We start from the raw sequence: 13,479 nt of genomic DNA on the forward strand, positions 1-13,479 counted from the left end.
TAATAAAGTAACTGCATGAAGTGAAAGCAGCCACTCCTCCTTGGCTGTAAATTCTCCCTTCTGGCTGAACACAACCAAAACTTGACCAGGACCAACTCTTTGATGTGGAGTGCCTATGAAAGCAATTTCATTTTCAAGTCAGATTTCTATTTCCCACCATTTCATTTAATTTCTTAACCACCTACCTGGCTCAAATGCAGTTTTACTTTCTTGTTACTCATTTTGCAAATCTGCTAGTAATATTTTTCTTTTTTTTTTTCCTCTAGGCATACAGTTATTTACTGAACATCCTTTACTCAGCTTCAAAAAAAACCCAACAAACCAGAAAAAAAAACTAATTACCTTCAGCTACACCCTAATCCACCAAGAGCAATGCATTCTTTATCTCACATACTGCACTCAGATTAACCCCAGATGTCACTATAATTCATGGGTTAAACTTAGCTCTCACTTAAACTGTTATAATTCCAGAGTAAGGTCATGATGCTACATGGAGTTATTCTAAACTTACTCTAGTAATAGACCAGAATCCCTGTTATTTCATGTGTTTTGACTCTTTATTCCATGAATTACATACTGTCTGCACTAACAAGTTATCTGGAGCAAACATCAAAGCGCTTTCACAAGCAGTAATTAGTAATTCTTGATGCAGAGATATATTTAATGCTTCCTGCTTACATGAAATATCTTTCATGCTGTCCCTTCCTAATATTCTTTCACCCTGTACTATTACAGTAACTTTAGCACTTAATGCACATATCAGAACAATAGCTGTTAATAGGCCAAGCCCACTCATGTATTAACATTCCTCTTTAGGAAACAGAAAAAGCTTCATACTGATTTGTCCAATATTCGGTGGCAAATCCTTTAGTTCAACCTAAGATTCAGCTCAGTACCAATCTTTATTCATCACTTTGTTACTCCTATTTGGTGTTACACTGGTAACTGCAGTGCTTTGTACACATCATCTTAGAACTGAGGGAATACAATGAAGAACCAGATGCATTACTTGAAATTTGATTTTTACTTTGTCTGTTTTGCTGCTTTTTTTTTCTTCCTCCCTACTGTCACTCTTGCCTGCAACATTTCCCAAGACTAAGGAAAGATCACATTTTCTATCAGTAAAAAATAGTGTACAAGATATTGTATCTTCAGAGGTAGTTAAGAACCTGTTTTCATTTCCTAAAGCAAGCCTTTTAGAAGGTTTTCTCTGATCAAATTTCTAGATTGTACACCCTTGCCTGATGCACTTTTTTAACTTCTTTTGTTTGTTTGTTATGTTTAGCCAGAATGAAAAAGCTTTCAATTATTCTTGCTGTGCTAGGCACCAGATCATTAAAGTTTTAACTCTTTTTTAACATAAGTCTCAATCTTAGCCATTTTGGTAACCTGACTAGTTTAGACTTAATTTTTTTTTAACCCATACTTAATACTTATTCTTCTAATGGGGAATTATTTTCATAATTACTTAGCCCTTGGTGTATTATATACATCCTTCACCTACTAAGTTGTGGCACCAGAGTTTAAAGGCTTTCCCCACAAAGTATTTGGACAGGGAGCAGAAATATTCATGGTGCCATAGAAAATACTAGCAGTTGATTGACTCACATGGAGTTTATTTGTTTTAAAAGACATTGAACAGTTGAGGATACTTTTTTTTTTTAATGATCACACATACAAGAAAATTACAAGAATGTGAATGCTTGTTGGAGTCATGATCAGATTTCAGCATAGGGAACTGCAGGCTACTTAACCAAGTTATCTGGTTACTGGAGAAGGCAGCCTTTGCCTTCTCCAGTGTCAGCTGCTGGTTATTGTCCCAGAGTTAGCAGAATTTCCTCAAAACCCAATTTTCTTAATTTATAACTCTGCAACATCCCTTGAGTTTTTCTGGGCTGGGGTTATTAATTAATGCTATTAATTCCAGAGGATTCTAGCCACGCATTCAGAATTAAACAGGGTATCAAGTAGCAAATTTAAGGGTTGCAGCATCAAGTACCTGCTCTGCAAAGAACTGGAAACCCTTATCTTCACGAAAACATTCATAGGTTTCTCCAAGCACAGGATTAAATGGCTTACTTCCAGCTCGGTAGTAGCTGGATGCATATGCAGAGACTGCAAAAGCAGCTATATACACCTGAGGACAGAAGATGTGACATTTTGATTAATTTATTTACCACAGCCATGCACAATTTTTACTAAACATTCTGATTTAACAGGGGAACAACAACAAAGTCTTATCCTGACCTCAGATTCTGTATTCTTCCCATCATTTGCAGACTAAAAAGAAGCATGTCTCCTGCAAGTTAAGTGCTAGCTCCCATACTAAAGAATTATTCAGTTCTCAGAGAATCAGTCAAGGGTTCACGGAGGGAGCTATTTGGGTCAAATACTGCAAATTTCATCAACTGAAAACAGCCTTCCTGAAAGGCTGTTTGAAACAGCTTAGCATTCTGCAACACACTTCAAAGCACTAACCATAAAAACCATTATTAGAGTTTGTATTGTAAGTGGCTTTGATAGTTACGGTCTGTGATTCTTACATGGATCTACCATCTCCCTTTTTCCTGAACATGGCACAGGAAGTACTGGGTGAGTTTTCACCAAGTTTGCTGTGCACTGCTAATGTAGTTTGAATGGAATTGCCTTTTGTCTGCTGTGCTATTACCTACACATGAAATTGTTCTTGATTATGGCCAAGACACAGGTAATTCTTCCTGTAGGAAGGATTTTTGCAGTCAGCTCAAACATAATTCTTCCTAAACCTGAGGGCTGTTCAAACCAGGTCTCTTTTGTACCATTTTTTCTCCTTTCCATTCCCTTTTCCTTATCTTGTGAAAGTGTAGATGCTCTTGTTTCACAATTTCAGAAATTGAATCCACTTCAGAATGGCTCTTTCATGAATGACTGCAATTACTATGCCACAGTTAGCATTAATTTTGCCTGAGGAATTTCTCAAAGGCAAAGAATACTCTGTTCTGAGGTAATTTCCAGATGCTTGGGTGTGGGAAGGAGGGAAAAGGCTTCTTTTTTGTTCCCATATGAACAGTCACTGCTCATTTCCTTTTCCTTTTAACATATGTTCTCAAGAGCACAAAAAAAGCCAAAACCCACAGTTAATAGCCACACCCTCTGTCTTGAGAACAAACACTGAATTGTAAACCTTGCAGAGTGTCAAAACAGAGAATGAGGGCTTTCAAACAGTATTTGTAAAATGACTGTTTACATTCATTGATAAAGTTTCATTTTAACATAAGATACATTGAGTTGAAAAGGCTGAATTCAGTTTAAAGGGCCAAATTATAGCTTTCATTTAAGAAAATTTTGATATATTTTAATCCTTTATTCACAGGCTCTTTTCTGTTCTGAAACACCCTTTTGCCAAATTCTGAACTCAGGATTCTGCACTGACAGAAGCTGACACCATTATTGTACCCAACATACATTCATATTGACTGGTTTTGAGATCCTGAACATTTTGGATCAATCCCTAAAACCAGTTAATAAAACATATGGAGTTCGTTTAGTTAATATAAAGATAGCTTGGTAATGTAGGGCTGGAAGACACAGCATCCTCTGTGCACAAGTGTGTTACCCAATTAGACACCTTTAAAAAAAAAGAAAAAAAAGATATATTGTAGCTTTCATACCCAAGAAAGAAGTATATTAGTTCAACCCCAACCTCCCTTTTTGCTGCAAATGCTTCATCTTACAGAGAAGAGTTGCAAACCAGCTCTTTGTTTAACCTTGCAGCACAGCAAGGTGCTTGAGGAGAGAGACTTCCTGACAAAGCAACAGAAATGATGCAGAAGAGTCACAAATAGCAGGTAACTAAGTACAGATGCTTGGAGAGTCAGTCTCTCAGCTGGGAGGAAAAGAAAAGTGGAACAGAACATCTTCATTTCTTTGGCAGATTGTTTTTATGTTAATTCTAATTATATTGAATGTTACTAAGTAGTTAGAATCACATATTCACCATCCGTTCAAAGGGGCTCGGCGTCTGCGCTGCTTTATCCAGCAATTCACTGTACTCCAGCTCCTCACAGAGACGCTGAAGGGTGTTAAGTGGCTCGTTTAACTGAACAGGCATGGCCACTTTGGAGAGATCCTTTCCTATGTTATTTTTCAGGATGTTCCACAGGCTGATGTTACTGGTGTCAGGACATGGAGCTGGTAAACACGTTCTCCGTTTAGAATTGCATCCCGTTCCACTTTCAGAAACGCAGTCTGAAAAGGAAGGAAGTGGCAGAACAAGACAGTTCACTCTTTGCTTAGTTTAAATCCCTCTGCAAATATACATTGAAATGCAAATCACCCTCACAATTTGTTCAAGTATTTCACTTGTGGTTTGAATGTAGTCTGTTAGAAAAAATGATAAAATTAAGACCAAGATTTTAATTTCTCTGCCAGGTACAAGTGATGTGTTCCCCTTAAAGGCTCTAAGAAAGGCTCAGGTTTCTACTGAATGTGAAAGTGTAAATATTAGAACTATGTTATTTGCAATAGAGATGAATTCCTTTCTGTTTAAGGGATATAAAACCTCCCTCCTTGACAGAGCTTCAATAAGGCTGACATTTCTCATAAGGCAAGGTGTAACTTACAGATCCAAGCACAATAACAACTCCTACCTATCTTGTATTACTTTTATTGAATACTCCTACCAGAGAAATGTATTGCACCACAGAATGATATGCCAGCTTTTCCACAGTGCTCCCCACAGTGCTTACATTTAAAAAATTTTAGTGATGTTAGCTTTCAGATATGTCCAAATATTGATGAAGAAATCTCCTGTTTTAAAGGTGAAAAAGCTGAACCAGCTTTGCTAAAGATAAAAAGAAAGAGTCAAGAGTCCTTGACATGAATATCTGAGGTCTGTGTTGTTACATTAAAGCAATCAGAACAGGATAAATTGTTCTAAGTGTGCTATGAAATGATTTGTGGCAGGATCAAAATAGAGCTACAAGCTTCTGCAGCTAGTCTAAAGTGATTACACTGCTTAGCTGTACATCAATCTCCTTTCAGAGAGGAATATGGTTGTCATGACAGGAACATACTTTATCTTTACATGTCCTTAGAAACACCTAGGAAGCTCCTACTCTAGAACCACACAGCTTTCCTCACACAGCTTTGTCTTGGAGAAATTAAAGCATCACTAGGCAGCACATCTTCCCTGTGTGAAGCACTGCCTTTAAATGCCCATTTCCAAACAGTATTTCCACTGCAGGTCTACTGACATAAGCATGATATCAGCAACAGTGACAAAGCACAGATAACCATAAGGGCTAACTGCTTCATCATTGCCATGTAGGCTAGTCCATGCCTCAGATGCAGGTTTTCAAGTGCAACTACCAGCCTCAAAACTGAGGAAGAAGTAAACTGAGGAAGAAGTTTCCATCTTTCCTGCCACTCACAACTAAAACTCCTTAACAGCTCATATGCCAAAGCTACTCTAACAAGGAAAGGTGAACTATTTGTAGTATGCTACATAACTCTTATTTTGTTAAGAAATGGCATTGATATAGTTAATTTTATATACATATATATAGAGAGAGAGAGAGAGAGATACATAATATATACACCCCCACCCCCCTAAAATAATTACACTGTTAAGATTTAAGAGGTTCGCTCCTATACTTCCCCCTCTTGGTAAAATGTATTTAATATCAGAAGAGGTCAAAAAGAAGGAATTTCCATTTGATACCTGAAGAATGAGGTGATAGCCGAAGAGGAAGGAGTTAAATGCTAAAAATTTATCCTTGTTCAAAAGAGGTCTCTATAATGGGATTTTGCTATGTCCCTTGACATCTTTTAATTAAAAGTAGAATATTAATTGACTGAACTACATACTCTGGATCAGCCCATTAATTGGGAAAAATCAATGGCAAAATACAGAGAAACAACTAAGATACTCAGATACCAAATTTTCTATAGAGGGAAGTTTGCCCATTCCCATTAAAAAAAAAAAAAAAAAAAAAGAACCTATGCAGTCTTGCAAGAGCTGTGACAAATGGTCAGCATCAATACTGAAGGAGATTAAGACAACTGACCTCCAGCTAGATTCAATGACTTTTAAGGCCAAACTGGAACATTATCTTCATCTGATCTGACCTTCTACATTACACTGGCCAGAGGATTTTATCATAATCCCTTAATTTATAGTTCAGCTAAAACCCTGTAGGAAAAAGAAATCTAGTTTGCTATTAATGGGAGTGGCAGGCTGCCCGAAGCACAGAAATAGCAGGTACCAGAAGCACGTGGACCTAGGTGCTGCTAATATAGGTGAGCTTCAGTGATCATCTTTGTGGCAAGAACATGAACAGCTGCACTAGTAGAGTTTCCTAAGGTCCAGATCATGAGATCAATCAACCTGTATTCTTTCCTGCCTTTCACCAATAAATCTTCATTTTCAGTTACAGAATACAACAGATCTCTAGGCCCTAAAAGCTACCCAAGTTTGTAGGGATCCACTGGCTCCTGGAGATGACCAGGAAACAGCTCTTAGTAAGAAATGACTGCTCAGCATTTTTGAAGACAAAAATAGTGGGAAGAACACTGCAGTTAGCTGAAAGGAGCCGTAGGCACAAAGTCAGTTGTTTTTTTATGAACAATTCTTCTCCATCTTTTTTTTTTTTTTAATTCTGTCTCTACTTAACAAGACATAAATCAACATATGTACTAACAAGCCTGTGATTAAGACACATATGATCCTTATGGTCATACATAAGGCCTGCCAGTGTGCAATTATTCTCATGTTCCTTTAAACACAGCTCTGGTAAAACCAACAGAACTCTGAGTGCAGTTTTTAAAATGCAAACTGAAAAAGACAGAGTGACAAGAAGATTACTTCTTGAAAACAAGAAAACAGCTAGGTCTTGCTACTTTGAAAAATGCTATTGCCATCAAAGGAACTGGAAAAGTAGTGGGAATTGCACCAAAGCCAAGAAAATCATTACTTGACCATTCTGTTTTATCAATGGGGCCCAGGCCCTGTTAATCAGATTAGCCAGAATGTGCTGTTCAAAACCAAATCTGAGGCTGAAAAAAAGAAAAAACACAGGTGGCTTACATCTCATAAACCTGTAACATCAAATTATTTCTAGTAAGAGAAGAGGAAAAAAACGCCCAAAGAGAATTCTCAAAACATAACAAAACACTGAACTTACCTAAAGTTTGTCTTTCATTCTCCATGTCATTGCTTAGATTATCTTCTGACACATTATCACTGACATCACTAACATAGGAGTCATCATCTGATGCCTAAGTGTGGAAATAACAAGCAAGGTATACCACTCATTAAAATAATGCTATATGCACAACGAAAACTCTTATTTTGTGATGCAATTATTGTCTTAATAGTTTTGGAACGTTTAAGATGTGTTTCAGTATTACAAGAAAGTACTAAAAAGTCCTAAGAAGACACAACTGAGTTTAGGAGAGATTAACATTAACCAAAGGGGTTGGACTAATTGATCTTTTTAAAAGGTTCCTTCTAACCCAAAGCATTTTATGATTGAATGATTGAAAATTCAGCTGTTTTAGTGGAGACATGCTTCATCTTTTTTGCCTTGCAGATAAGGCGGCCTTCCTCATATAAAAAGACAAGGTTTTTATGGAGCCCAAGGGAGGTGACAGTGAGCTAGTAAGTTTCATTATGCATGACATTAACCTCAAGGTACGTACCTACAGGTATCACAAGGAGAGACATGAGTATATATTTTTATGATACAATTTCTTAAGCACCTGTCTCACAACTCAAGGCAGACAGTACAATACATGCAGTATCTGCATGCTAGCCACCAATCTGCCATTTGCCTCCATGAGGCTTCCCTATAGTAACTGCTACATTTTACTGTGAGAAGACATTGACAACCAATAAACACACACATCACATTAATTTCTAAAGGGTTTGAAAATTTTCATTTCTTGGCAGTCATCCAACGTGCGGTTAACACTCAAAGACTGCATGTCAAGCAGCAGGTAAGAAACTGCAGCAGAATTATGTCAGTCTTAATGCTCAAACCTCATTTTCTGAAGAGCTAGCAGACAGTAGGACTTCCTGTGCATCAAAAAATTCTGTGAGAGAGTCAGCTATAGACAGCCTGCTTTCATCAGAGACCTGGTGAACCAGACCTCTGCTTTCTTCTCTTGAATTTTCCTGTTTAAGAGAAATAAAAAGTTTTGAGAGGAGAAGTACTACAAAATAGCATTCATGCATGCAACTCCACAGTCACATAGCTGAAAGGGTTGTAAAACACTGGGAGAAGATTGCACAAGCTCCTCTCCAAATTAGTGAAAAGGTAGCATGTGTTTCAAAGAAAGATTCAAAATGAAAGTAAATCAGACCAAAGAAAAAAAGAGAAGAAAAAAAAGGCAACGCATATTTAGTAAATCAGTTGTGGTGCTGCATGTACTTTGATATTTGAGTGATTTAGCCAGATATACAGAAGTGTATCATCAAAAAGCCCAGAAAAGAAAAAAAATATTAAAAAAAATAACAAACCATGTCTTTATATTACATCCTGGATTCACATACCCTTCTGATCTCTGCAAATGAATTAAACTTTTCTCCCCACACCCTGCTTAATGCAAAGCCTGCAGTGCACTGACATACAAAATTCAGCAGGGCAAAGCTGCTTTCTAACAGCAATGCTTTCCTGGCTCTCTTTCTTAGCCAGGTATTTTACTATGCTGTGCTTTGGAGAGCTTTCCTTCATATCCACAACTGAGATAGCTCCATGTTAACCAAAAAAAGCCACATAAGGGACGCTATTTTTGCTGCTGCATACATGTTTGACAGCCACGAAGGTCTTGGTAACACCCTCCATGGAAGCTCTACAGTCTGTTGATGTAAACAGAGTTCCAAAAGGAGACCTAGCAAAGGTGGGTGACCAAGTGAGACTTGGTTCATTCTGTGGATGCAGTAAACAAGTTGGAGAACGTTATGCACTATTGTTCACACTAAAGGGCTAGCTGCTCCAAAGGGGTCTATTAGCTGCTCAAAAAGCTTTTCTGCATGAGATGCTTTACTAACTTGTAAACATGAGTGTCCTATCAACATTCTGAAGGAAATGTACTGTTTTACTTTCAGAACAACATGATCTGACAAGTCTACAATCAAACTGACAAATCTTTCAAAGTTTTTCTGCTAGTAGATTTTACTGTAGCATGGAATGTTATTCAGTACACACTGATAGTGGTGCCATGGTAACAAACCAAACTGTTACACAGAAGACAAAAACAAAACAAACAAACAAAAAATCAAACAAACCAAACCACAACAATAAAACCCCAACCAAACAAAAGAATTTAAGAAACCCTAACAAAGACACCAAAAAATGCAAACCGAAACAAAAATCCCCTAAAAACCCAACCCCCAGCTTCTAGTTTAGCAGCAAGAAAAAAGGAAACTTCAACATTGTCTCTGGGAAGGCTGTTACACTACCCTCAAGTGGAAACAAAACAAAACAAAACAAACTAAAAACCCCAAACATCTTCCACAAATGAGCATTGCTACTGGCATTGTTTCCAACACAATTTTCAATCCAAGAAGGAAAGCGAACATGAAAGGTCCATAAAGGAACAGCAGGATTTTGTATCTATCACATGAGAGTTTCTGGTTGTCTTTCACGTTCTCACTCTGGCATGATAAACTATAACATAAACCACCCTACAGAGAAGAAAAAAATCCTTGCTTTATGCAAAGGTTTGAGATAGTAACTTATAGTGCTTCAGTTTTCACAGGTCTGTGGTGTCACCTGATGTGTCATTCATAGCCAAGTTTTGTGCAATGGCCCAGTCCTCCTCAAAGCAGCACTACTTTATCATTGTCCTCAGACAAAGCTAAAACAAAACTTCTCAGCGTAAGTGATTTCATCCTTAAGTTTCCTCCCCAATGCCAGAGGGAATTTGTGAAAGAAACCTTTAAAGGAGCTTTTGAAAGCTATTTTTATTGTGTGCGTATATAAATAGTGCAGAGAACAAGCTGCAAAAATAATCATAGAATCATAGAATTGTTAGGGTTGGGAGGGACCTCAAGGATCATCTACTTCCAACCCCCCTGCCCACTAGACCAAATAATCCATTGTCATTGCAAAGACCTCAACTAAATAAGAAAATAAAGAAATCCTGACATTAAAAACCAATGTTTTAATGCTTGCCTGGATAGCAATTTCAGTGCTGTTCAGATTTTAATGGGATTAAAAGCAAAACACATTAGAATGATCAGCTACCCCTTAAAAAAAAAAAAAAAAAAGAAAAGGAAAAAAAAAAAGAGAGAGAAACAACCAAACAGCTAAATATGACCAAAACACAGCTCTGCAAAAACAGAACTAAACCAGAAGGGGACAGAATGACTAAACTCTTTAAAAAATAAAAAGAAATAATGTTATACAAAATGCCCAGTGTTATATGCACTCAAGTTCTAATGAAAGATTTATACAACAACTGAACAACTGCAGCAGAGGTTTCTGTGCGAGATAACATTTCAGAAAAATCTGTCAGAGCTCATGCAGTTCTTGCTTCCCTCATTAACACATAGATGCTGTGGCCTATTCACATACAATCTGCAGCAAGTCAAATAATTGTCTGAACATCAGTAGGTCTCAAACTAGCTAGCTGGATATGTAGAAGACTTCCTGGCTTCATACACAGACAACTAAACGACTGTTGTATGGCTAAGTTCTTTGATCCTTTTCATGGAAATGTCTGAGAGCTGTTCTAAACCTTACATGATCCACCCTGGTAGCCAGTGCTCTGGGCTAACTGGATTTAGACAAGCCACAGAAAGAACTACAGAACATTAAAGTTAAGAGGGAATTAACAGGATGAGAAACAGTAGCATAAAGGTAACAAGGTGGCAGCTCTGTTCATGCTGATTGGGAAGAAGGCGGGAGAAGAGGGAGAACACCAGGAACCAGCAGCAGAAAGCAATGGAAATATGCTCAGGAAAACTGTTGACAAAGGAGAGTCTTTTAAATGGAGGATTACATAATGCACCCATCAGAAATGACTCATAGCCATGGGAAGCAGACTCGTTTTACTAACACAACGCACCATAGGGAGAGCACAAAGAACATGACAAGACACAGCTATGAAGCACTCTGTAGATGTAGGGGCTTGAGGAACAGAAACCACTGAACGAGGAAATCCATACCCACCTTCACCAAATCTGGATTTGATTTTGCATTAGATACTGAATCAAGGATCATAGATTCGGCATGTATTCTGCGTAACCGGTCTTTAAGATCTGTGTTTTGTGCTATTGCCTGGAATATTTAACAAAAATATTGGGGATATAAAGTTCTCTCAACTAACTTGAACTTGGCTTTATTTTGTAAAAAGGGGTGAAGAGTATTTAAAGTGCAATATAAACACAACCATCCTATATTTTTTCCCACTAGTTCAGAAAATCATTTATTACACATGCTTCAAATCTTGGTCCTTATCTCTCAAATTAAAGCTGTTTTTGTTCATTGTGAGGGAAAAGCTATATAAATGGAGAAAAAAAGCTGAAGATTACAAGGCCATTTCAAGATAACAGGTTTTGCAATCTGACAAATTATAGTAATGTGTGTGTGCATTTTGTTCTTATCAAGCTCTTTTCCCTCACCCCTATCTCCAACCTACCCTCTCTCAACATTAAGTCTTTCTCTTGCTACATCCAATGCCATTGGATTTTCCCATTATCCTGGTATACTGACAGTTCCCTTTGCCTTCCACTGACAAAGAAATAAGACTTAAATTTAGACAAGTACAGGCACAATTTATGACCTATCATCTTATAATGACAATTATCAGAGTAAAAAATCCCTCTACTGCAAATCATGCTTGTTACATGTTATTTACTCATGCTGAGTGCATCTGATGGACAGATGTCAGAGTAGGAAAAGAAAGCAATCCTGTCTGCAATGAAATTATCTCTGAAAAAACCCCAAACCATTGGGTCACTAATTTTGGAACAGTACTGAAGGCTTACTGCCCATTTTAGTGATCTGAATCAATACTAGGAAGTGGAGAACCTTGCTATTTTACACATCCACTTTGTTCCACAAATGCTTTTGATTTCAGCAGTAATTTTTGTTAGAAATAGCCTTGAGGGCAGGAAAAACAGAAAGCTCAAAATGAAGGAGAGAAAGTAATTTCTGGCTCTATATGTGTGGTCTGAATTCATATTGTAATCAAATATCACTTATCAACTGTTGAAGTGGACAGCATTGTGTAACACCCACAACAGCAACTAAGTGCAAAAAAAAAAAAAAAAAAAAATTTACACATCTTTCTTGTTACAGCATCTTCCAATTCCCTTGTTTGCCACAAAGTGTCTTCTTCCTCCCTCAAAAATAAAAACATTGTACTTATCCCCATTCTATATTTGCTTTTCTTAGACTGTGTGTAGGTCAAGGATACTGTCTTAATGAGGGAGAAGAGACAGAGATGCTAATTTTGCGGTGGTTTATCCACTTTAAATCTCCTTTGCTAGTCTGATGAGAGTGAAACAGATGCATGTTTGATAGCTTTCAACCAGTGAATCTGAGTTTTTCATTCCTCACACAGAAAACAAACTGAAATGAACAACAAACACTAAGTCGAAGTCACCAACACAGAAGTGTGTTGCAAGGAAATTTTAGAAATATGTCAAATTTATCATATGTGTGCTTCCATATGCCTTCAATGAAAGCTTTGTCCTTTCTCCTACAAGATCTTTGCTGTACAGAATGAGAAAATTTATGTTGGCTTTACGGCTTTACAGAGCTGCAGACTAAGAATAGCTCTTATAGGTGTCTTAACCTCTGTTGAAACTGCCAGAGTTCACAGATGACTTCTGGATGGACTACAAAAGGCTTGCTTATGAAGTATCAGATAATACCTAAAAGCATGACTTTTAAAAGACATTCAGAGGATGAAGACAGACAACAGAATTTTGTTGCTCAGGGAAAAAAAAAAAAAAAAAATCAAGCTGAGTATTTACTGAGTTCCAAAATCTTAAAATGTGTGTTTTGGGGTTTTATTAATATATAGTGGTAGGCATACAATACTGGAAAAATAAAATCACCTATTCAAATATCATCTGAACGCCAAAACCAAAGAAGTGTGTGAGTGTAGTTATTATGCAACAGCTTTCAGATTTATCTAAATGCTCTGAAGACATCACAACCTCTAAAGGTCTAGGCAAAAAGGCATGTTATACACTTGAAAAACTGTAACCACGTGCAGCTTTTGTAAAGGAGAGGGAAGTTTTCGTATTGAAATAATTCTAAGGTGATCTATATCACATTTATCAATGCCAGAAAGTCTCCCTTGCCTTTGATTTGGAAACAAATTTGCAGCAAACACTGAATTTCTAAGGCCATGATAATAATTGGCCTCATTGCTCTGCAATCAGATCGTTGTTTGGTCAACATGTTCAAACATGATCAACCTGAAAGTTCTGGCCTCAGCTAATCACAACCAAAAAACCCACCTTTTTAAAGAGCACAATCT

At 37.3% G+C, this 13,479-nt stretch overlaps 1 protein-coding gene across 1 annotated transcript in view; it reads right to left on the reverse strand.

Annotated features, from left to right (window-relative positions):
• OSBPL3 (oxysterol binding protein like 3) overlaps nt 1-13,479 on the reverse strand; it is a 40,710-nt gene that overhangs the window by 10,085 nt on the left and 17,146 nt on the right. Inside the window, exons 12-16 of the mRNA XM_054384792.1 lie at nt 11,157-11,264; nt 8,021-8,155; nt 7,164-7,257; nt 3,977-4,227; nt 2,000-2,137 (exon numbers count right to left, since the gene is read on the reverse strand). Coding sequence (XP_054240767.1) covers nt 2,000-2,137; nt 3,977-4,227; nt 7,164-7,257; nt 8,021-8,155; nt 11,157-11,264 — 726 coding nt within the window. The remainder of the gene's footprint in view (nt 1-1,999; nt 2,138-3,976; nt 4,228-7,163; nt 7,258-8,020; nt 8,156-11,156; nt 11,265-13,479) is intronic.

The sequence above is a fragment of the Indicator indicator genome, chromosome 11 (assembly GCF_027791375.1).
Source record: "Indicator indicator isolate 239-I01 chromosome 11, UM_Iind_1.1, whole genome shotgun sequence".
Taxonomy (NCBI): Eukaryota; Metazoa; Chordata; class Aves; order Piciformes; family Indicatoridae; genus Indicator; species Indicator indicator.